Source organism: Corvus brachyrhynchos, unplaced genomic scaffold, assembly GCF_000691975.1.
Source record: "Corvus brachyrhynchos isolate BGI_N302 unplaced genomic scaffold, ASM69197v1 scaffold542, whole genome shotgun sequence".
NCBI classification, from domain to species: domain Eukaryota; kingdom Metazoa; phylum Chordata; class Aves; order Passeriformes; family Corvidae; genus Corvus; species Corvus brachyrhynchos.
Window position 1 is genome coordinate 1660859 of NW_008236766.1, and position 23761 is coordinate 1684619.

The 23761-nt window shown below is 38.2% G+C and overlaps 1 protein-coding gene across 1 annotated transcript in view; it reads right to left on the minus strand.

Moving 5' to 3' along the window:
- Positions 1-23761, minus strand: part of SBF2 (SET binding factor 2) — a 188810-nt gene that overhangs the window by 70575 nt on the left and 94474 nt on the right. Inside the window, exons 12-16 of the mRNA XM_017727347.1 lie at positions 23557-23685; positions 22749-22847; positions 20326-20530; positions 17958-18067; positions 16297-16446 (exon numbers count right to left, since the gene is read on the minus strand). Of these exons, the coding sequence (XP_017582836.1) occupies positions 16297-16446; positions 17958-18067; positions 20326-20530; positions 22749-22847; positions 23557-23685 (693 nt within the window). The remainder of the gene's footprint in view (positions 1-16296; positions 16447-17957; positions 18068-20325; positions 20531-22748; positions 22848-23556; positions 23686-23761) is intronic.

Consider the following 23761-nt stretch of genomic DNA (forward strand, 5'->3'; position numbering starts at 1 on the left):
CAAAATTCAGAAGATACTGCCTTACATAATTCTCATTACTTTTAAAACTTCTTGTTTTGCTAAGAATATATAGAGCTTTTCAAAATTATTATTTCACAAAAACCAACTCTTTCTTCATACATGACCCTAACACATTCAATGTGTCACTCATTAACACAAGCTTTTAATTTAATTTTTGTTCTGCTTAAACACTGCTACAGGGATTCACAATTCATAAAACCAAGGAAAGTACACTCTTATTGTCTATGGTTTCCAGGTTTAACATTGATCAGAATCACTCTATGGGCTTTTGATGAGCAGCTTCTCACACTGCTACCTGGTCTGACAGCAATAATTGAACACAAAGTCCAGATCACAGACTTGACCTGAGCTCTGAAATTATGCCACATGTAACAGTTTCCTTACCCTCTATGGCCATCATGCCACAGAGTGATGCCAGTGCAGAAGACAAAGGAACAGCACCCAACCCAGGAGAATCCTCACTGATTTGTTTTGACTTTGTGGTCTTTCTGCCTGATTAGAAGCCTTTGCAACGACCATTTAATTAAGGAACCTTTTCTATCAGCAACAGGATGTAAGGTATTGCAGAGCTGCCATTCCAGGCACGAGATCCAGTTTTATTTTAGAGGTATTTTACTTCCTGAAGAACTTCATGTTTGTCTTCACCTGGCCCTGAATTCTCATAAGTTTGCCTGCCCTTGAAGCACAGTGGTATAAGGAACAGAATTCAATCGATGCAGTTTAGATGCAATTACACAAACACGTAGTCTTCTATGATCTTTAAGTTTCCTTTTGCTTTACTCCACACATTCACAAGCTAGCAAATGCAACAGATTTTCTCTATGCAGCTCCATCCTACTCCTGATCTCACAGCAAGTGAAAACAAGAAACAACATTTCACTCAAAGAAGAGCTGTCAAGCCCCCTCCACCCCCACTCTTTCTCAATAAATACATTTCCGTCTAGGCTTGAGTTTAGTCATTTCCTCCTCCTCGTTACAAATTATGTTTAGGAAATCAGGAACCTCAATTTTTATGTGCATAAATTACACATTTGTCACTGTATTTTTACTGTACCCCAAAAGCCTAAAAGCATTTCACTTTTTTTGCAAGATACTGATAAAAACAAGAATGCCATCCCTCGCGTCTCAGCACATCTGAGTTTCTTTAACAGAAATGCCATGCATGTTTCTGAATACTGTCATGAGGCCCATGGCAATAAAGTTCAACATACTCAGGCTGTAATCTTCTCCCAAGGAAATGGTTGGGATGCCAAGATGCCTTTTGACTTTTATTTCACAGCAGGGCTTCATTCACAGTGACTCTGTCCAAACCTTAAACTACACCAGCTGTGATACAAGGTCCTGCACAGCAATTTGTAAAAAGTTTTGACAAACAACACTCAAATGATAGAATACACTGCAATTCATGACAAAAAAGTGATCAATATCCATTAACTGCTCAGTTGGAGGGGGTGATTAATTCCTAATATATCTATGAACTGCAGTGTACTCCTAGAGCCCTGGTAGACCAAAGCACTTCTGCAGCCACTGCAAAACATTAACACAGGAAACTCTGTAAACTGCTGTACAGTCAGCCTGTTTAATTAAGGAACAACAGAGAAATGCTTAAGACATTGGAAGAACTATTAAAATAGATGCCATATTACAGTATAGTCCAGTTACATATTAGCAAATCAGTTCACAAGTACACAGGACACATCCTTACTCACAGCAGCATCTCCTCTCCTAAATTATAAGCAAAGTCATAAACTTTCAAATATGTACAAATACATTCATCTTGCTTAACTTAATTTTACTGTTCTTCTCTGAGTTTCATGTGATTTTCCAGTTTCACATACTTTTAATAAAAATGCACCACATCATCAGTGCACATTCTATACAACTTTTACAACTTAACAGGAACGAACTCCTAAAAAAAAAATCAGATTTATATGGGTAAAAAATTAGGATTTCACTTTAGAAGAATAACATTTGGATAGAAGTGGAATTTTACATCCATCTTCTGTCATGTAATGAGTTGACACTCAGTTCAAATCAGTTACCAAAAAATTTTGGGTCTAGTTCACTATGGAGAAACTGAGCAGTGTCTGATGAAATGTAACTTGGAAGTAGGGCTCAGTGAAAATTTTCCACTGAATAGCACGTGATAGCAAAATAATTTTTTATTTATGCTAGAACTCCTCAATGACATCATCTTAGGAAAGAGAACTTCTAATTCCCAAAGTTTTCCCCTTGGGAGAATCAGTCTCTTACCAACTGATTTTCTGGGGAACCAGAAATAAAACCTTTGACAACAACTCAAAGAAGGCAAGGAACAGGTTGGGGGGAGCTACAGGCTGGACTGCAGGGAACAAGTCTTCATACAGAGCATTTTCAGACACAGGAAGAACACAAAAATGATTTAGAACACAAAGCACCAGCTGACCAAGGAAACTGGATCATCTTCTTCAATGAAATAATGAGCTCTGTATCTGAGGAAAGAGCAGCCTGTCTTTTGCAGGCTCCGTTGGCACCCTTGTGGGCAAGCTGGGAGATAAAGTCTGGATGAAAGAGTGGAAAGCTGATTGCAGCGTTAGACTCAAGGCTTAGCAGGCAGGTGGCTCTGAATCATGTTTTTGGGGTCTGATACTGAGGTGAATGTTTTCACTGACAACCTGGAAAATGGAATGCAATGCATCTTCATCTCATTTCTGACTGACATCAAATTTGGGAGAGTGGTAAATACACTGGAGGGCAGGGCTGCTGCCAACTGGCATCACAGCCTGGCAGACACAGACTGAAAGAGCCTCCTGAACCTCGCAAAGACAAAGTTCTGCACAAGGGACAGGGTAACTCCATGTGGAAACATAAACTGCATATGAACAGCACCAAGAGCCATGTGCTGTGCTATACATGTCAAACCATGTCAAAAATCCTAAAACATTACTCTCACAAAGAGTTATAGCAGGGGCAAAAGAACAAAACAATTAGAAAGTTTATGGATCTGAACCAAGAGACTGAAACTATCAGGAGAGTGCACAACTGAAAGAATCCCAAAAAACCTAAATAAATACATACAGAAAAAACAGTGTGCTCAACCAGCACAGACAGAAATTATTGGCAAGAAAGCTGAAGTCAATTTTATATATCTATATCTACCCTATGTCCAACGCATCCATAGGGTTCTGGCAGGTGCTCCTGGGAACCCAAGCCCATGTTTGCATGGCTGTAGCCCTGCCTCTGGCAGATTTATTTTCCACAAGCTGCCGAAAGTGGGGTCTCTTTCAATATGTATTTGACATCTTGCTACAGGACAGCTTTTTTAAGCCAACCTTGATAGTATTGAAAAGCTTTGCTACAGTTTTGGCAGGGGCACCGGATAGTCTGTGTACAGCTGCACCAAAGGACAGCATGAACAATGACCAGCTGCTCCTGGAAGAAGTTTTCTTGGATCAGCTTTGTTGGTGCAGCTCCATTTCTGGATCCATGAAACAAGTGTCAGCTGCTGGAAGAGGATATTTCTGGGATGACCTGCAATGGCTGCAGAATTTCAAGGATGACAAGGGGCGTTTTGCGGGTTTTTCTGAGGTAATTCTGATTATAAGGTTGTGAATCTTGCATTCATCCAGCAAGGGCTTTTCCATGCTCAGATGACGCGCTGCATTAGTTGTGCTGGTGAACTTGACAGGACCTAAAATCCCTTGCTGCCAACCCTGCTTCCAGACCTCTCTGTTCCTTAATAGACTGGAATGTAAATCTCCTGTTACGTTTCAAAGAGCAGTTGCACTTTTAACAGCATTAATGGAAGCTGTTGTAGAAGTTGCTTAACCCAAAAATCAACCTTGTAACAACAACCAGAATTAGGCACACTGCACATAATGAAAAAACCATGTTACTAGAGCCATTATCAGAAATATCCCACTTTTCAGGAGAAAAAAAATTCCAGTGATAAAGTCATTTAAAGGATAAACAGTTCATAGAAAAGAATACTTAAAGCAAATCTGGGCAACTGAAAGACATATGTTGTGCACGATTAAGTAGCATGATTTAGAGCAGTGTCCACCTTGATTAACACATCAAATCTGTGTGATCAAGGAAGAATGTTGCTACAAATCCTGAAAAGCCCAAGAGATTCAGAGATTTCAAGCCTACTTGATTTAGTAAAGTGCTCCCTCCGAGATAACATCTGTCAACAAAATATATATTCTAATACAAATATTTAAACTATGAAAAAACAAAACATAGAAAATAGAATATTTTTATTTAACTTCATGTTAGGTATTTTAGACAGATTGTACTTTTCAGTGCATGGACAGCAACCACCTCTTTCACAGATACAGACTTTATTTGAAATCTTACATTTTTTGGCTGGTCAATAATAAAAGTATGATAAATGCACGGGAGAGGTAGGAACTGTTTCTTATGAAACATTTATTAAAAATAAATGTCTTGATTATTAATAAAATGTTTGCTTTTCTAAGAAACCAAGTGAAAAAAAGCACAAAGCATTTTTTGTAAGAGATAAAGACAATGGAAGAAACAGTAAACCAATTTTGAACTGGTAATTGTAGAACTACCCTCAGAATTCTTCACTCTTAAAGTTTGCTGAATTGATACTTCTCTCTGGGATTTTCAAATGGCTTCAGGAAGTAAGAAGGTTAGAATTCCATGAAGCAACTGTAACTTTGGTTGTAAAAGTAAAAAAGTAACCTCCCAAAACATACTAGCTGGTCATCTAGCTGAAGAGGCATGTTTGGATGTCCTTGAAAAAAATCCCTGTTCTCTGTAAAAACAGTTTGGCAGGGCAACCACAACCAGAGGGAAAAAGACATCCTTGAGCTCGCTGTGTGGACCAAAGAAGCAGAAGTATACTAGCACTGTCTTCCAGCAAAATTCTTTCTTTGATACAAACTCTAGGAAATCTTGGTATGATCCCTTTCTATCCCATAGCCTTCCAAATCACTGCTAGTAGCAGCATCCAGCTAACTAGCCACAGAGAAAGCCTCCTTTGCCAGCTTTTGGATCACCAGTTCATCCATTTTAAAACCCTGACAAATCTTCTCCTAGGCTATCTGATCTTCCTTCCAGAAGGTTTTGTTCCAAACACCTGTCTGTTTTGTTCTTATCTTATTGACATTTTAAGAAAAAAAGCAGAAAGGATAGTTCTGCTATGTAATCACAGGAAATGGCAATGAGAAGTTTAATAAAACTTCTGTACCTTGGGGTACAGCAAAATACTAGTGAAGTTCTAAGTCCCAGCTATAGTCATACTGCTTGAAATTCTTTCCTCACAATTCATGTTTGGAGCTTTCAGAAGGATGAGCCAGATTGCAATGGCTGGATGAAAAAGAACGGGCCATGAAAACAAAAACTTCAACAGAAGTTGAAGCATTAGCAATGGCTTTGGCATCCTAACACCAGCATGACTCCAATTCCAGAGAACACACCAGCAAATCACCAAATGAGTGCAGAACACAATTCTGAAGATCAACAGCTAATTTCTGGACAGCATGGCATTATTTAGTGTACATACTGAATGAAACACACTGTATCAGCAAGAACTATCAGCCATGTACAATAAAGGGGATGACTCAAATGATAAGTATTTCTTATTTGTGTCTCTTCGTAAGAAGAAGTATGAGTAGATATTCTGATGCATTTCACCATCTTCTCATTCCTTTTTTCTTATCTGCAGTTCTAAGTAGCAAAGAAATCCTCAAGCTTTCAGGAAGATCTTCACTATCAGAGTTGACGTGAATCCCACAGTATCCATTACCTTCTCTTTCAATACCATGCTAGTGCTGATGGCCACATTTTGTCCAAGTTCCTTATGCTGCTAAAATTCTGGATCTTGTTCTTTGCTGTTTTACAAGGACATTTTGGTTCAGTCCTGTGAGACATCCTTCCAGATGCTGCTAGTCAACAACTTACTAAAAATTTCAAATACTCTTACTTACCATCCTTCTCCTCCAAGATTCAAAAATCTTCTCCTATGCACAGAAACTAAAAGAATGAAGATCTGGGTTTTCTAAATTAATACACAGGGTGAGAGCTGGGTGCACAAGCATGATGCTACCGTGCCATCTGCTGGAGCCCACTTGTGGAACGAGACGTGACTGTGCTGATGCACTCAAAATTCACCACTGCTTTAACAATAACACAGAGGTGCTACATACCTGGTTTTGATGAAAATCTCTAGAAAATACCTTATCATTAAATTGGTTGGAATAATTAACCATGGTTTGCTGGACTGATTTTGAAATGATCAGTTCTGATGCCTGTTGTTTTCATATGCAGGTTGTATCTTGAATTTGAAATTAGAATATTACAACCAGAATATTATAATGCAGACAAGGAAAAATATGAAGTTTCTACAGAAGAAGTGCTGAAAATCATGGCACCCTCATAATCCAAGTTGATTTTAAGTGTATTATTATTACCACCATTAGAGTAAGATGTAGAAAGATATTTCATTCCATACACCTGGAAGGGCTAGAGAATATTACATGCCAATTGTATGGAAGTTCGGTCTAACAAAGGATATGTATTCTCCAAAGGGATGTTTAATCAATTAACATTCCAAGTAAAGGTTTTATAAGGTGTTCATCTGACTAGAGGACTTAATCAAAATAAGTTGCTTTTGTCCTCAACAGTCAAATAATCTACACAGAAAATTGAATCAATTAGTTAATTTACAAGCATTGTGGGAGTTTAGACTGTTAAAGATGCATTTCCAGTTCCAATTCCTAACTCTCAAGTGGAATTTTGGACTTAAGAGTTCAAGAACTGGAGGAGAGGTGGGAAAAGATGGTTGTGGGATTTGTTTGTTTTATCTATGGACATTAGGTAAAGTAATTTTTAAACACTTTGTTGGACCACTAGATACCAAAGCTCACCCCACTGAGTGCATACAGGGAAGGAATTACTAAAAATAAAAGCATGTTTACATGGCATTTTCCATGCATCCTAACAGCCAATGAATTTAAGTCCTAATTCTGGGCTGTAATATTGAAAAATAATGTCAACAGCTGCAAGAATTTTTTACAACATATGTAGATTGTCAAATGTTCTTTTGTTTACACCTTTAAGTTATTAAAAAAAAGTTCTTAAGTTCCTGTTCCATAATGGCACACACTTTTAATGTAACAGTAGAGGTAGGTCTTTTACTGTGAAGCAATCTATCCTTATGCTTTTTTCCTTAAAAATCATTCTAAAATGTCACACAGTTCACTATTGTTTGTTTGTCATATTAGTGCATTTGTCAAAGTTTACACAAAATACTGACAAAACCCAGAACTGGCCTGTGTTTTATGGTATTTATCTCAGCATCACACTTCAGTTTTTGAATGCAAGCTGCCAAGATCTCAATTGTTTAAACCAAAGGTTATGCAAACATGACAGCAACCAAATTATTAGAAGACTTTGGATATTCCATCTTCTTTCTGCTTTAGAAATGACCATATGCAAAAAATAATGAGGCTCTTACAGCCACTCATTAGTAATTTTTATGCAAATTCCTGTAAAATCAAACACTTAGAAGCTTCATAAAAGTCCTTATAGAAACAACAAACCAGCTGTCAATATGTCATGTGTCTCCTGGTGGTCAAGGCAGCACACCTCTCTCTGCCTGGGCCTATCACTTGAAGGGTGAAATGCTGGAGAAGGAAGATCAGAGACCACATTACAGAGGCACTCCTCTTCCTAAAAATACACATGTGCATGTGTGGCCACAGCAGTACAGTCACTGCAGGGTACAGCAAATCAGTACCATGCAGTATTCTGTCACTTACTGTACATGTAACATGGCACTCAGAGCAGATGAAGTCCATGTACACATACCCAACAGTGTTATACACGTATCTAGAGGGAACTATGGACCTGTACTGTAATACACTTTATAAACATACATAATAGCTAAGATAAAACCAAAATTCCATGTGTCACTTTCTTAGTTTTATAGATATAAAACCTGTAAAAAGAGAAGTCATCGATTTCACATAGCTTGTTATATTAGCAAAATGCCTATTCTTTCCAACATGAAAGACTTTTTGGTTTGGTTTGTTTTTTACTACCTTTCAACAGTCCACCTCTTTCCCAGCCAAGCTGAACAGCAGTATAACACAATTCCCAATCCAGACTCGTTTTATTTACAGCAGTGAGCAGCATACAAACACATGTCTGCTTTTCATCATGACGACCAAAAATATTCAAAACACAGAGTTATTAGGAACACTTGGCAACCACAAGGCCACAATTAACAGTAATGAACACTTCAGAGCAGGCAGAGCTTACCATGTCAACACTCCAAGGAGCTACATGGTTTCAGTGAGATACCTGCATGTGAGCAAACACAGCAGAGCACATCCTGCACCACCAGCAAATGTGAGAGGGTTGAACAAAAGGCCAGCAACAAGGAGACATCCATGAAGAGTAAAGCCTGAGTAAAGCCTACTCCAGCTGCCCAACAGCTCAGAGACCCATCTGGGATGGGTGGGTTTGTACCACCCTCCCCATCCATGCCAGAGAACTGCTCAGGGAAACTTCCCTTTGAGCCCCAAAGCTCCTCCTCCAGCCAGAGGAGCTTTTGGGGCCACTGCTCACATGTAGTTCTGCTTATTCTTGTATTAAAACCAACACCCCGCTACCATTTGATATTTGTATAAAATATTAAGCAAAGACCCTTAAAACAAGGCTGAACCTGCTCTGGTAACTGCACAGAACTGTAACTAAGGCATAAACAACATCCCCACACCCTGCGGTCTACAAATCAAGTTGTATCTCTAGCGAGTTATACCAAGAGAAAGTAGGATGCTAGCACATTTTTATTCCAGCAGTTTTGATCCCTTTTCATGGTAGCAGCAAGAGACCTGGAGCAAACCAGGGGATCCTCTGCAACCAGAGCCCTCCAGATGCATGGTGGAAACACACATTCATTCACACTCTGAACAGGCTGCTCTGACCAGAGCAGGACCTGGGGATTATTTTGACTTCTGCTTCCTACTGGGTTTATATTTAAGAGCATATATGTCTCTCTGTAGCAGACATGCATCTCTGGATCACCCCTGTGCTCATGCATGCACATGCACATGTTATACATCGAGGAGAGGAGGAAGTATGTGAACACCACATGTTTTGGTGAGAAGCCAGGAGGGAAGGGACCGAATTTGAAGGCAGATGCAGGAATGGACAGCACACCATGGGACTCTCATTTCTGCTAATCCCTCTCTTTTCCTTTCTTTAAGTAACTGTCTTGTGCAATAGTTATGTGGGGTAGGTCCATGCAGAAGTCAAGATTAACAAAAGTAGGGTCTCGGAAGTCTGCAGGACAACAGCAATTTAGGAATTTCCCTGCCACATTCCTGAACCTCATTCCTGAACAGCACTGCTGGCACAGCCCCAGTGTGAAAAGCAGACATGGTTTTCCATTGCCTGGTCATCAAAAACCCATCCTTGCTAAAACCACAGAGGCAGTTTAGCACAGCTGGACACAACTCCCCTGGGGCATGGATACACATGCAGAACCAGCCAGACACCTCGCTGGGGACACCACTGTGCACACTCATGTCCCCAAGGATGCAACAAGGAATTACCTGGACATTGTCACCTACACAGGGAGAGTCCTGGCCCAAAGAATGGTTACTGCCATGCCAAAGGGGTCACCTCCCCTGACACCTGCAGTGTAGGCAATGCTGACTGGCCTCCCAGCAGGGGTAGGCAGTGCTGTGACAGCAGCACACACACACCTACTCCATGATACAGATACACACAGGCAGCCCTGCAAAGAAAGAAACTCTGTTTTCTGGGTTTCACAAAGAGATACCCTTGATTGGAATTTTCCAGGACTCTGTGGCTATCCTCTGACATGGGATGAGTATAATGAACAGTATGTTCCTCAGAGCAAAGAAAGGAAAAATGAAAACTGATCAACAATACAATCTTTTACAGTGTATTTCCTTTTTTTTTCTGGAGAAAGTATGCGAGTACTATCAGTTCAATATCAGTGCCACGATATTCTGGTACTGTGCAATCTCTTGGGAAAAAGACATTATCAGAAAGATTCAGGAATAGCAACTTCTTTTATTAGGTCCAGAATATTATAGGTGGACCCCTAAAAAGTCAGCAGGATGATAAAGCTGTTATTTCTACTTTTTTGGGAATCATGTATCAAAGAAATCAGATGACGTGATCTAAAAAACCCCTACCAAAATCATGTTCAGCACAATACAGAATTAAATATGGAAGCTTGAAGCCAAAGCCTTAAACACTGGAATCTCCTTTTTTTTTTCCACTTAAACAATACCATGACTACAACTAACATGACGAGAAAGATCAAATCAAACTGGTAATAACTGATGAATTAATAGAATTAAGTGTGGCTCTGTTAAACTCCCAAGATTTCTCTTCATATCAGATTTTCTATGTTTTAAAATATCTTTTAATATTTTCAAATAGGGCTGTTTTTCAAACATGAATTCTGATATTCTGCTTCCAGGAATGCAAGTCAAACTGAGTAATAAAAGATAGGTCATGAAATAAAAGTCCAAAAGGAGAGAAATCTACTGTAACCCTCCAAAAGAAAGATGTTTAGCAACATGGTTTTCAACATAAAATATGAGAAATGCTAGTTCATGTAACCTTCATATTGCCAAGAATTTGAATCATATGACACACACTCCGAGCTGGTTTTCTCTCAGGAATAATAAAATCTTTCTTGTTATTGGACAGTATTTGCAAACCTCTGAATTCTGAAAACTCACGGATAGGTTTTTAAACTTTATCTTATTATAACATTATAACAGATTACAACACAAAAGTTATTGGCTTAAGAAAAATAAATTTAATATTATTTATAGAATGCCACTGTCTTTAATTTTGCTTATCAAAGTTTCTTTCACAACAGACTGCATAGTAAGTGCTATGAAGAGGCCCTTATTACACCAAAGCAATACAGAAGAATCCCAAGCAAAGTTCTAGAGGCAAAATAAATCAATATTATCTTCCATCTGCTTTTGGCCAACGTTGGAGAATAGATCATGGCCCAGATGTGGCTTTGTTGTAACCTAATACAGGTTACATTTTTAATTTTGTCTTGGTTGCTACTAAGATTTCCTACAGTTGTGTTTCATACTGTATACTACAAGTACACTTTTAGAATATCCAATCCAATCTATTTGAAAATAAAGATAAACATCTGGTTATTGCCACTTTGAAAAGCCACAGTGATCTATCAGAAACTACCTAAAGCTCTGAAACAATGACTAATTAGTCTACTATTATTCTCTTAGTTATAGTGGTACTACATGTGTCTATTCACACAGATGTGACATTGGAGCAGGTCCTAAACCCAGTATCAATGCCTGTGGAACTCTCAAATTAAATGACATCACAGGAAGACCTCACTCCTTTCCTGCAGCTAAAGACCAGAATTTTGGGAGTATTTACGTATTTATCAGTTTTATGCACATTTTTCCCATCTAACCACATTTAGCTTAAGAATCCAGATGTCTGGGGCAGATGTGTTTTCCAATTTGACTCACATTTGCCAAACAAAAGCATTAATATGCAGTTAGGCAATATTACTGACCAACATCCTACAAATGCAGTGTTGTACCGCAACATCCTGGAGCTCTTCCTTTGAGATGAAAAGTTTTATCTGTTCCAGCTACCCAAGGAAGGTGTCCCACAGTCCTGCATTATCTGAAGAGAATCTTTTCCCAGAAATAATTGTTTTAAGGAAGATTCATTGCTACTGTTAAATATTTTATGCAAATTGTTTCTAGTATCTTTTTAATATGAACATTGTTTCAGATTATCAAATACCATCCCCCCCAGTGTCTTCAGGCCTCTTCTTGCTTTTTACTACCACTTTATCAAATTAGGTGCTACTTCATTTCAAAATACACTGTTCACTTGCTGCTGCCAGAAGAAAGTCAGAGAGACAACTGAAATTCTGGATAAATCATGATTGCAATAAATGAATGGAGAAGTATGCAAATTGAGCCACGATTTCTAAAGAAGTGTTAAAAATACAGTGTGTTGCTGAAAACGTAGTTACATAGAAGTGTTTCCCTGCTAAAAAAAAAGGCTCTTCAGTTGCAAAAAAAAATTAGGTATTTTTTCTCTGAGATGTCAGCAAATGTCATTATAGAAAATTAAAACAGGAAGTAAAACGTTTGAAATAGCAATTTATGTGTAACTGCAAATTTTTTTGAGGTAACCACAGCAGAGAAAAGCAAGTATAAATGAAAGTGTGTCTAGAACTATAATTTCACACTTTTATCTGTTTGGTATCTGTTTGAATGAACTGAATTGTCAATCAATATATCAAGCTTTCACAACACTGCAGATGTTTTTAACAGTAATTAAGTCATATACAGAACAGAACATAATGCTCCTGCTCCTCTATCAAAGGCATTAATCACTACTGTAAGACAGGCTGATTTAAATGTTTGCCACAGTACATGATTTATCAGGGAAAAAGTCTTACCCAGGGCATGACAATAAAGTTTTCAGCAAGTGGTCAGTGACAACTCCGAGCAGAGATAAAAGCAAGTAACTGGGGATTTAACTGCCCTCATCAGAAGATATCTGCTTTAATGAATGACCAGTACAATCTCCATGTAATTTTGATCTTCCTTACTACTAATATCCATCAGAAATACTTCTCCCATTTCCATTTCAGCAGCAGTAATTGTCAATACTTCTCAAACACAGGAAAGCATGTTTTTAACATTTCAGTACTGACTTGCTGCACATTACCTTACTTTAACTGTATTTGTAAGGCCTCCTACAGTCTACCACAGCTGCCAAATAAGACAGATTAGTATGAGACTCTAACACACTATTCCACAGATCATAGGCCTGTTAAAATTGGCAGGTTCTGCCTGTTACCAGTTGAAAGAAGAACAGTTTGAAAGAATGCCTCTCTTGGACTGAGAGAACTCAAGCGACAACCACCAGAGATGTGGCAAGCCCAAGTTTTGCCATCTCTACAGAAATGTGTAAAATACCACCCTCACTTCCTCCCCATTGCAAAATGGCTCGATCAGATACTTGGGGAAATACAGCCTATGTCATTGTTCACTAAAATAAAATAGCAATTCACTTGAAACAATAGTAAGAATATTCTATTCCTCTTCCTTAATCTCTTCTCAAGTCCTGTGGTAGCAGAAAGATACGAGACCAGCAATAATATACATGGTGGGATTATTACAAGCATTTTGTTAACATACTGCTCTTCATGCACAAAATGAATATAGAGAAGCTCTGAAAAAGGATCTGACCTTTACTTTTATGGACTGCAGTAAAACGAGAGAATAGATTCTATTAAATGAAAAAACCTGACACTAAACAATCAGAAAAATCTTAACTAGCAATGGAGGGCTCTGCATTAGACTAGCAGAGTGCAGTCTTCCTGATTTTCTAACGCACAGCACTTCATAGCAAGACAAAGAATTCAGTCCAAAAGACACTTCGCAGAAATGGCCATCCTGCATCTCTTGAAATTCTTAGATTTTTGTGTCTTTTAACAGACACTGCTTAAATTACTTGGTCTTACGACCTGCAGCCAAGAGAATTCATGTGTCTACAGCAAAATGCTGACTTGCTGAGTTTGCAACAATTCACCATATCAGTTTGCAACAACTTGTTTCATCAACAGCAGAGGTTTAGTGGCTGGAGAGCATCAGATTTCCCACCTGGAGGAGTAGGTGAGACTGGTGTGTCCCAGGGCAAACCATGGGACTGGAGCTTGCTGCACACACGTCCCCATTCAGCCCAGTGTGTCCAGCAGGAAGCCAGGGCTCTGCCCACCCTGTCACCTCTGCCAGGGCATTCCCTTCCCTTCCTCTCAGCTGTTGCATCACCCTCTCTGTGCCTCCAGACACAGCAGGATTTCAGTTTGCATCTTGCAGAAGCCACTGGGAACATGCAGTAACATTAACAGAAAAATCTGGTGGTATTCTACAACTTCAGTTTCTACAATTTTCTACAAAAAAGTTCCTACAATTCCAGTAGTTCAGTGAGTACTGCAACATAACTCTCCCCAAAAACCCCATCAATAATTAATGCTATATTTCCCTAAAGCTTGACTACATCTCCAGTTAAGACCACATTTCTTAAATTAGGTTTTTGTGTCTTTTAACAGACACTGCTTAAATTACTTGGTCTGTGACCTGCAGCTAACAGAATTCATGTGTCTACAGCAAAATGCTGCCTCACTGAGTCCCCCTGCAGCAAGGGCAAACTTAAGTAAGTTCTTAATAATGTGCTTTTTTCTTGAATTGATATGGGGAAGCTCCAAAATGTCAAAATTTACACATTGTTTCAAATAACACACTTGAGCAAAGTGCACAGACAAATTGTAAATCATGTTTTTATCTCAATAAATAACTTCATCTGCCATAAAAGTAGATGTTAAAAATACTTGTTTCTAACTCACTGCCCAGTGTCAGGAGTTCAGATATTTTCATGCTGACCAAGCTTATTCCTAAGAAATGAAAACTTTCATTGCATATTTTCAAAGATATGAAAATATTCTTGGGGGAGACAGGAAGGGGAAGGCATAGAAACTGTGCCTCCTTATTTGATCTCTTTCCCCTGCCTGATTTGAGTTATATTTGCTAATTTGATTAAGAAAACAAAAGCCTATTTTAATTTCAGTAACTCTTCAGACACATTGATTTCCTTGAACTTAAGGTCGTTCTCGGCCTTCAAATCAGCAGGATGGAAAAAAATTTTTTCTTCCAGGGCAAAATTGGTTTTTATTATTTTATTAAAAGGTGGTATCAGTATTTCTTTCCTCAGAAAGTCAAATTTCATTCTCTTCTGATATCTGCTTTCTACTAAGATACAAAAGTAAAGGGGATTTGTATTTTGTTCCTATTGTCTAAAAACATCTGGATACTTTTTTAACCCAGAAATGGTAAAAAAAGTAGAAGCAAAATCTGTGTCACATCTAGATAATCCTGCTTTCTGGTTTGAAAGAAAATTTCTAACTCTGGAATACCCAGCAGGTGCAATATTCCATTAGTCATGATTTTGGACAGAGAAATAGAGTTTCATAGACAAATTCAATTTTTCTTCCAATTCTAAGGCTAAATTTAGGGCTTGGAAAAGGTGAAGACCTGTGCCAAAAAGCAGATTCTACGTGCTGTGTAATTTTAGCCAGTCAACTTCAGTTCTCATCTTTTGACTGCAGGTAATTTGCTCCTAAGACCACTGCTCAGACAAAGATGAACTTCTTTCACAACAGTAGAAAAATATCTTACTGTGAACAGCCAAGAAATGCAACACAACAAAACTTGCATTTGATGGTGACCTGAGGTAGCATTTGCTCAGTCAGTGTTAATTTATTTCCACACTTCAGTGAAAGATGCATTTAGCACCCACCTTTTAAAAAATGTGGATCAACAAACTGCTGCAAAACAATTTAGGTGGTTTTTAGGTTAGAGAAGAGTGGGACTAAAATCAAATCCAAAATTTGATACAATAACTCAGACAGGGTCAACAAAAGAGAAACCAAATGTGATCACATTACAAATGAAGAAAAAATACTACTACACTCTCAGACAGCAGACTGAAAACATGTAAGTCTATAAAATATTTCAGATGATGCATTGAGAACAAGTGAAGGTAAAACAGACCAATTATTGAAATGAAAGTCAAAAGAAGTCACCCACATATTTTGCTTTCATATGTAGCTGCCACCATATGTTGGTGCTTATTCAGCATATGATAATTTGTCAGTAGAATTAACTTTGGAGATGAACTGCAAACGCTTGCAGTGAGTCTCTGACAAACTAAAATGTCACTGTGACAAGCAGAACTGCTACCATGAGCTACAGAAGCAGAAAACATGCTTTCTTCTTAAACTATGTGATGACAAAGACGACAAACTTTGTTCTTTTCAACTGAACAGTGGGTGATAGAACTTTTAGGAATGTTGGGTTGAAAATTACTTGGAAAGGCCAAGACCCACTCATTAAAAAAAGCACTTCAAGCCATTAAGTTATATCATTTCAATACTTACCAAAACTAAACTGTATCTAAATTATTAATAATGGGAATAGTTTTCTTTCTGCTTGTCAGGAAGAACTGTACACACCTGAGTGTTTTGTCCTTTATTCTTTCAACAACCAAATATCTTAAATCCACCATCAAGTAGTATCCGCTACATCACTGTAGGACATGGTCCAGTAATTTAATTATTTTGCTTGCCCACAGCCCTCTAAGCAATTTTGCTTATCCTAATAACAAGAGAAAGACAATCAAGGCCAAAGCCTTGACACACTGTACCTGCAAAGCACAGTTCATCATTCTCACAATGTAGTCAAACTGCTGATGGTCCAGGATTGCTCGGTTTTCTTTAACGTGCTGGCCTAGCTCCTGGGTCAGGCAGTGCCGAGCTGCCTTGCCTTTCAGGGCTCTCAGAGCTGCAGGCAGGGTCTGCAGAGAAGAACATCTCACTTTATGCAAATGAAATTAAATGGCACTACTCATACTGAACAGCATTCATTCATTTTCCATTGAGAAACTGCAAGTGACAGTAAAGAACAACTTTGAAAATTGCCCATTAGCTTGAATATCAAACTTTCACAAAATGGTTGATTCAGCCTGAGTTACCAAGTACTAAATTTCCCCCCTTTTTCTTTTCCAAATGCATTAAACAGCATTTCTCACCTATATCTGTAAATAGAAACCATTTAATATGGACAGGCATTGAATGGATGTGAAATCAGAAATGGATTACTGTAGATGAAATCAAGTGCTCTGTTCTGTACAGCCAGGCCAGGACTGGAGCTTGCCTATCGAGGCTGACCAGCACGTTTTCTGATAAGCAATGAATGGCAAATGGGTTTAGAGGTGTCATACCTCTCATAGCAACGAGGCCACTGGACTGTCATGCAGTTTATCCCAAACCAGTGCCAACAGAATATTTGTATCAAAGTTTTAAAGATGCAGCAAATGCTACAACAGTATTTATCAGCTGTGGCCCTTTAGACTGGAGGTAACACATAAGTAAAGAAGAGGCAGCCTATTGGCTAAGGACAAATTTACCATATATAGGGACAAAAAACCCACTGAACTTTCCCAAGTGCCTGGAAATTGAAAGAGGTTAAAAACTACTGTGATCTGCTTGGATCAAAACTCTTAAAGAGTTATAGACTTTATTAGGACTTTTCCCATGTGCATTTTGACACCATAACTCAAGCAAAGCTCATTTTCTATCTTGATCTGCACAGGCTCAGAGATATACAGGTGATACTTCCCAGAGAAATCAAAACATTTCTTAAAATAATTTTACAGTCATTTTCATATGTAGGATTAGATTTGATTGTAAGTTTGAGTGATTGTTCTAGAATCAGTAACTGAAAACTCTATGAACAGAATCTACAAAACCCGGCAACTTCTTAATGGAGAGAAAATAAGAATGTCGAGGACGACAACTCACTAGCACATTTCAGTGAAGACAGACATGCCAAATATTTATATTCATCTCTGAGTTCTATCAAATTACTGATTTTTAAAACCAGCAAAGTTGACTGTACTGAAAATTTCCAAAGAGCATTGGCTGTTAAACAGTGAAGCATATATGTATGCCTTTTGTTTGCATTCCTTCTAATTAATGCTGCTAGACCAAAATGCACCCACCACCTCTTTTTAAAAAAAATTATGTGGACAATACTACTTATAACAGTAATAAATTTTGCAAAAAGGGTTTTCAACTCACCCATGTAGTATTAGAAACAGGTTTTCAAATCCATTAGCCTCATATTACACACAATATTGCACTTAGATGATTATTTTTATTGCTTACTTCATTCATTTAAGTGGCCAAAATAATCCTTAGCATTTGAAACAAGACTTCAAAATGTACTTTGTGATTAGGCCAGTCTCCATTTGCTCATTAACAGAACAGAGAGTTATTTGGGAGAATTAAAATTTCATTTTATTACCTTTTCAGTCTCCAAAAATTTGTTTTCAAAAATGAACGAGATGCAGTTTCTAACAACTTCCAGCCTTTGAGCACTGTTGAAAACTGTGCTTCCTTTTTCCATTATGGAAACTATGAAAAGAAAGAAAAAGAAGAATATACATGTGTGAAATTACTTCTGCAAGAACCACAAAGAATACCACAAACTTCTTTAAAAAAATAATCACTGTGTCCTCCCTTTTATTCTGTTAAGCAAATACCCTTAGTAGGCAGATGGGATCACAAGATCCTAAATCTTTGGTTTTCCTATACCACCTGAAGAGGAGAGTGCTCTGAATTTTAACAGGACTAGTTGATTCTCTTAACTATTTGTTCTGTTTGTCTCATACAGGCACAAAGAGATTATAACCTCTAACATACTGGTGAAATACCTAAATAAACACAAATTAATAATAAATATGTGTGTGTGTGTGTTCTGCAGTGAGCTACACAGCCTTGCATATTTTGTAGCAGTAGACAACAATTTTTAGATGGCCATGACAAGAATTCTGCAACACGGAATAAAACCTGACAAACCTTTTATCTAGATTCCAAATTGCTGAGATCTTATTTTCTTAATGCACTGTTTTGCTCTTATTTTTCAAGAAAATTCAGAATGTAAGAACTAACATTCTCCTTTTCTCTGTAATATCAAATAAATAGTATCTAAATGCAGAACATGCCTTTCTAGTAGATAATGAGCTACTTGTATCCAAGGATTCTGAGACACAGTTCAGCAGAGAGTGTAAGTGTGAAAGCTGTTCCTCAGGAAAAAAACAGCAAACCCCCTGTTTGACACAGAAATTGACTTATGCAACTTCTTAAAAAAACCCTTCTCTTGCAAACAGCCTTTTGAAGAAAGATAACAGAATACAACCACACCGCCTTTAAATTTTTTAAGTACCAGATTCAATGATACAGTCAACAGCAAAGGCAGGTGAAGAGAGTGCACCCTCTTCTTACATAAACCCAAAGAGAAACAGGCCTAGGCAGGGCCTCAAGAGGCCATCTAGTTCACCCTGCTGTCCCTAGACAGGATCAACACTATTTATGTTATTTCTCATGTTTGTCTAATATGTTCTCAATGTTCTGTGATAACAGAGACTCTGCGGCTTCACAAGAACTCCACTCAACTGCCTCACAATTCTCATTTTACCATGTCTTGCTGACAAATAACTCTATTTCTGTGCTGCAATTAAACCCATTATTTCTTATCATTACAGATTATTCCCCTTCTTTTTCTAACTGTCTCTTGTATAATTGAAGCCCGCTATTATGTGTGCCCTCAGTCTCCTATTTTTCAGTCTAAACAACTCCCCATCTTTCCTTGTAGGTCACATTCTCTGGACCACTGGTCATTCCTGTTGCTTTCTTATGGACTCCCTCCAACAGAACCAAAAATGGAGACAGTCTTTCAGTGTCTAAAAATGGACACAAACACTCCAGCTGAGGTCTTACTGAGCACAATGAAAAGATTTCTCCATGGGGTTCACTGACTGCGCTCCTGTTTATACATCCTACTAAGATGTTTGTCCTTTTTGCAGTAGCTTGATATAGTTGGGTCATGTTTGCCCTATGGTCATTAACGTTCCCAAATTAATTTCTGAAGAGCTGCTGCCTAGTCAGCCGATCATGCCTATGCAAGTGCAATCCCTTATTTGAAGAAAAGCAGCAGAGGAGAACAAAACTCAATGGAGTGTTGTGGTTAGATATCTAATTTTTAAAGATGGATTTGAATTCTGATCCCATCCTTCAAAAGTTTCACAAGCTCTGCCAACTTCATGTGCAAGTTTACTAACCATACTGGTTTATGCCATCATTCACATCAGTGAGTATGACTATAACTAATAGAACTTTGTGGCATTAAAATGAAAATTTGCAGGCCTACAATGTCCACATCTGCTCTTTATGTTTAAATATAGGTATATTTATTTTGAGACAGATGCCATCTTTGCCCTTTGCCTTTTTCCAGTAATTTACATGTCTCTCACTGGTATCAATGGAGAAACTCACATGGTTCAAAGCTTGGTTCAGCCAGTCCTACAAGTGTCCTATGGTGATATTTAACAGGCCTAGGTGAGTAGACAGTATCTAGTTTAATTGTTCAATGCAAAATCTAATTCAGATCATATAGTTAGCAGTTATGCCCCTCACTCTCTGGATGTTTGACTTCTTAGTAAAGGCAGATAAAAAATAGCTTTTAAAGCTGCAAAGGCAAACACTGAAGTCTATGCACCAGAGTTTGCTATGATCACTAAAAATACAGCATTAACATAAAATTGGGAGCAACACATTGCAGTCATGCTAATTATCCATGAGAACCAGGTGAGGCAGGGAACAAATGAACATACCCACAGGGGGACCCGCTGGAACCACGCACTTCTTGTCCCCCCGCGTGGCAGGAGGGGCACCCTGACTCCTGGCCAGCCCTTCCTGGAGGAGCTCCTGCACCCGGCCCTCGTTGATCCGGGGGAAAGGCAGGATGTGCACCCGCAAGTGGGAGCCCTCCGTGGGCCGTGGCACTTTCTGGAATGCTATGTGGGGATTGGGGTTCTCCTGCAGGTCAGAAGTAAAAGGTCAAACACAAAATGAATCACGCAGTGTTACCATGTGTCTCATCTAATTTTACTGATGTTTGGAGAATCTCCCCTATCTGAAAGATTCAGAAGTCACATATCTAATGAAGATGACTAATAAAATGTTTCATGATCATATCACCCTTGGCTCATTATCTTTGACATTTCCAACTTTGTTAAAGGCTTTTATAAAATTATTTTTGTCGATGTGCAGAATTCAAAATGAGAGCAAAAGAAAATCACTGCTTAAGTTGATTTTATGCAGTTTAATGAATATTAAGAAATTGAATGTAAATTAATGTGACAGTCAAGCTCTTCATTAGAGAGACTATCTACCACCACGCACAGGATCACACCTCACATTTTCAGGGGTGTAGTAATCAAACAAAATGGGGTATTTTCATCTCTTCATTCATACCAGAGTTACCACTAGTCACATCTGAATTCACTGATGTTCAATTTTACTCTATGCTGTTACTCATTACTGGCTACACACCACTGCCAAAGAGTGTTATCCATCAATGAGGTTTCTCTTGTAAATGCACAGTAAGTTTGGAAGAAAACTTGTAAACAGGAGCTTAAAACTGTTGTTTACAGGAGCAAAAGACAACAAGGAGATCAAATGCATCAACTTGAGAAACAGCAGTCAAAACAGAGCAGCTCCTTAGCCACATGCATTCTCTGCAAAGGAAAATTTAATGGAAACAGCCAAAAACCCAGGGGGGGTATGAGAGCAACAGATACCAGGGGAAGCAAGGGAGAGAAAGGGAACACAGTCTCAGGAGGGGGTAACAGAGGACAGAGGGCAGAAAATGCTAGAAAAGGAGAATAACTTCCACAATTCATTTCAATGAGAGGAGAGATTCAGAGGAAATACACAGGAAAAGTTACTTGAATCTTGGACATCACAAATGAATGTCAGATGTACATGCTATTAGGCTAATTAAAGGTCTAATGTCTTGGATTTTCCACTTGTACCAAGGCTCATGCCAACATTAGCTCTCCTCAACAGATCTTGTCTCTCCCTTGTATCTAAGCTACAATATTACGACTATTAAAACTGTGAAACAAGATGTCAAAATACATCATGCAGTCAGTTTAAAATCAGACAGCTCTAGGCACAACTTAAAGAAGCAGTGTTACTCATCACCTATATTTAGTTAAAGACAGGTGCATGCACAACTACTAGAAGTCTGACTTCTCAATGCACAAAGTCATTGACTTAGTGATTATCAGTGTGTGCTCCAGTGAAGCCACTGACTTGGTGGTAGTGAAGGAGCAGGTCAGTCACAATGGTATAAATAAATCTCATCATCAGAAAAGACACACAGAACCCAAAAGACACCCCCAAACACCTCAGAACTTAGCAGTATTTGGAGTTCTTGTGGGGTTTTTTACAGAACTGTAGTTGTAAACCACAGTTTTGGGGCAGTGGGGCAAAGAAAAGAAAGGGTGACAAAGGTGTCAGCTGATGGTGTAACAGATAATGAATGCTCTGTGGAGTCTGAATAACCACACAAGTGTGAGGGGGAGGGAGATCAGCCTATGCCAAAAAAGCCCACAAACCCCAAAACAAACAAAAAACCCCAAACCCACAAACAAAAAAACTCACACCACAACCAGCTAAAGATACGGTAAGAGATTTTATAAAAGCACTATGTAAAATAAACATGATATGAAGGCAAAAATGAAACTGGAAATGGTGTTGTAGGAAACCTAAAGAGTACAAGAAACAGGCTGTAAAAAATGAAATAGTGCTTGCTGAGCACGCAAACCAGGGGGACTGGGTCACACAGCAGGAAAGAACTGCTGAAAGTACACATTATGCCAAATTGGATGTATGGTTTTCATATGGAAAACTGTTGAGAGGCAAGAAAAGAGATGTATTTGGCATGGACAGCTTGCAGCAGAGAAAACAGCAGTTTATAGACATTATGTGCATACACACTAAAAATAGATAAGTAGTTGTAGGTATGTGTAAATCAATATTTAGCATCAATAAATCAGTACTACTACACTGAATTGCCTTTGCATCTACAAAATTATAGATCGTTAAAAGTTCCAGGGTTTTTTGCCACAATGTAGATGATGACTACCACAAGCAGGCAGTTCCATTTTCTGGAGACTGGATCTGAGAAATAAGAATTTTCAACGTTACCATCTCAACTCTACAGATGCAGCAGGTACAGACAACTTACATTTTTGAAGAGCTGTTCTGCAAGTTCTCTAACATGCTTTATCATTTTTGGTGGATTGCCCTCTTCAGCTTTAATTCTTTCAACTTCAAAGGCTACCAACTTTTTTTTAAAAGAAAAAGAATAAAAATGTTGATAATTCAACTAAAAAAAATTGTTTCCTATTTAAGTTATGAAATGTTAATCTTAAATTGAAACCAAGGAAAGAAAGCTGAATGCTGAAAAGTGTGTGATGTCACACTGCTCTGGAACATGAGACATTTTCAGTTTCATATGCAGTGTTTGTTACCAGACAGAAAGTCCTGCATACCTAAACCAGTCTTTTCACACTTCTATACCTCAATCCATATTTCTCATAGGTACTACTACTACAACACAGAATTCATATCAAATTCCATTTTTACTCTACATTCAACTCAAAGCCAACACAGTAAAAACTATGGCATTGCATTGTTGGATATGTATTTAATGTAATATTTCTCAATGAGTTTGTAACATTTCATAGAATATAATTAAACTCCTCAAAATAATTCTGTACTAGCACATGCTATGTATTATGAAGCTGCAGACCTGACTGTAGGAACAGCATTACCAAAGTTTATACAACTATTTAACTTCATACATATGAGGGGGCATAATTTTATGGAAGTAAGCTAGAAATAACTCCTTATCAGAAAATAAGAGCTGAGATGATTAGTATAAACTTGACATAATAAACAGTGGGGATTCAGAAGCATTTCAGTAGTTTTTCCCATGCTGAAATACCACAGGTACACTGTAATTTACTTGGGAATACAGAAACGGTTTTCACCTCATCAAAAAGATCACAGGTCCTGAAAGGAGGACCCCTCTCTGACACAAAGCCAGCAAATGCCATTCCATTGAGGACTTTGGTTAGAAAGTCATTCTCAATTAAGCCTCGCTGGCCCAAGAAGGCTGCCTGCAAGAAAGACAGAAAGAAAATGCACTTTTTTATTAGCATCAAAATTACAAGCAACTACAGCTTTTACAAACTA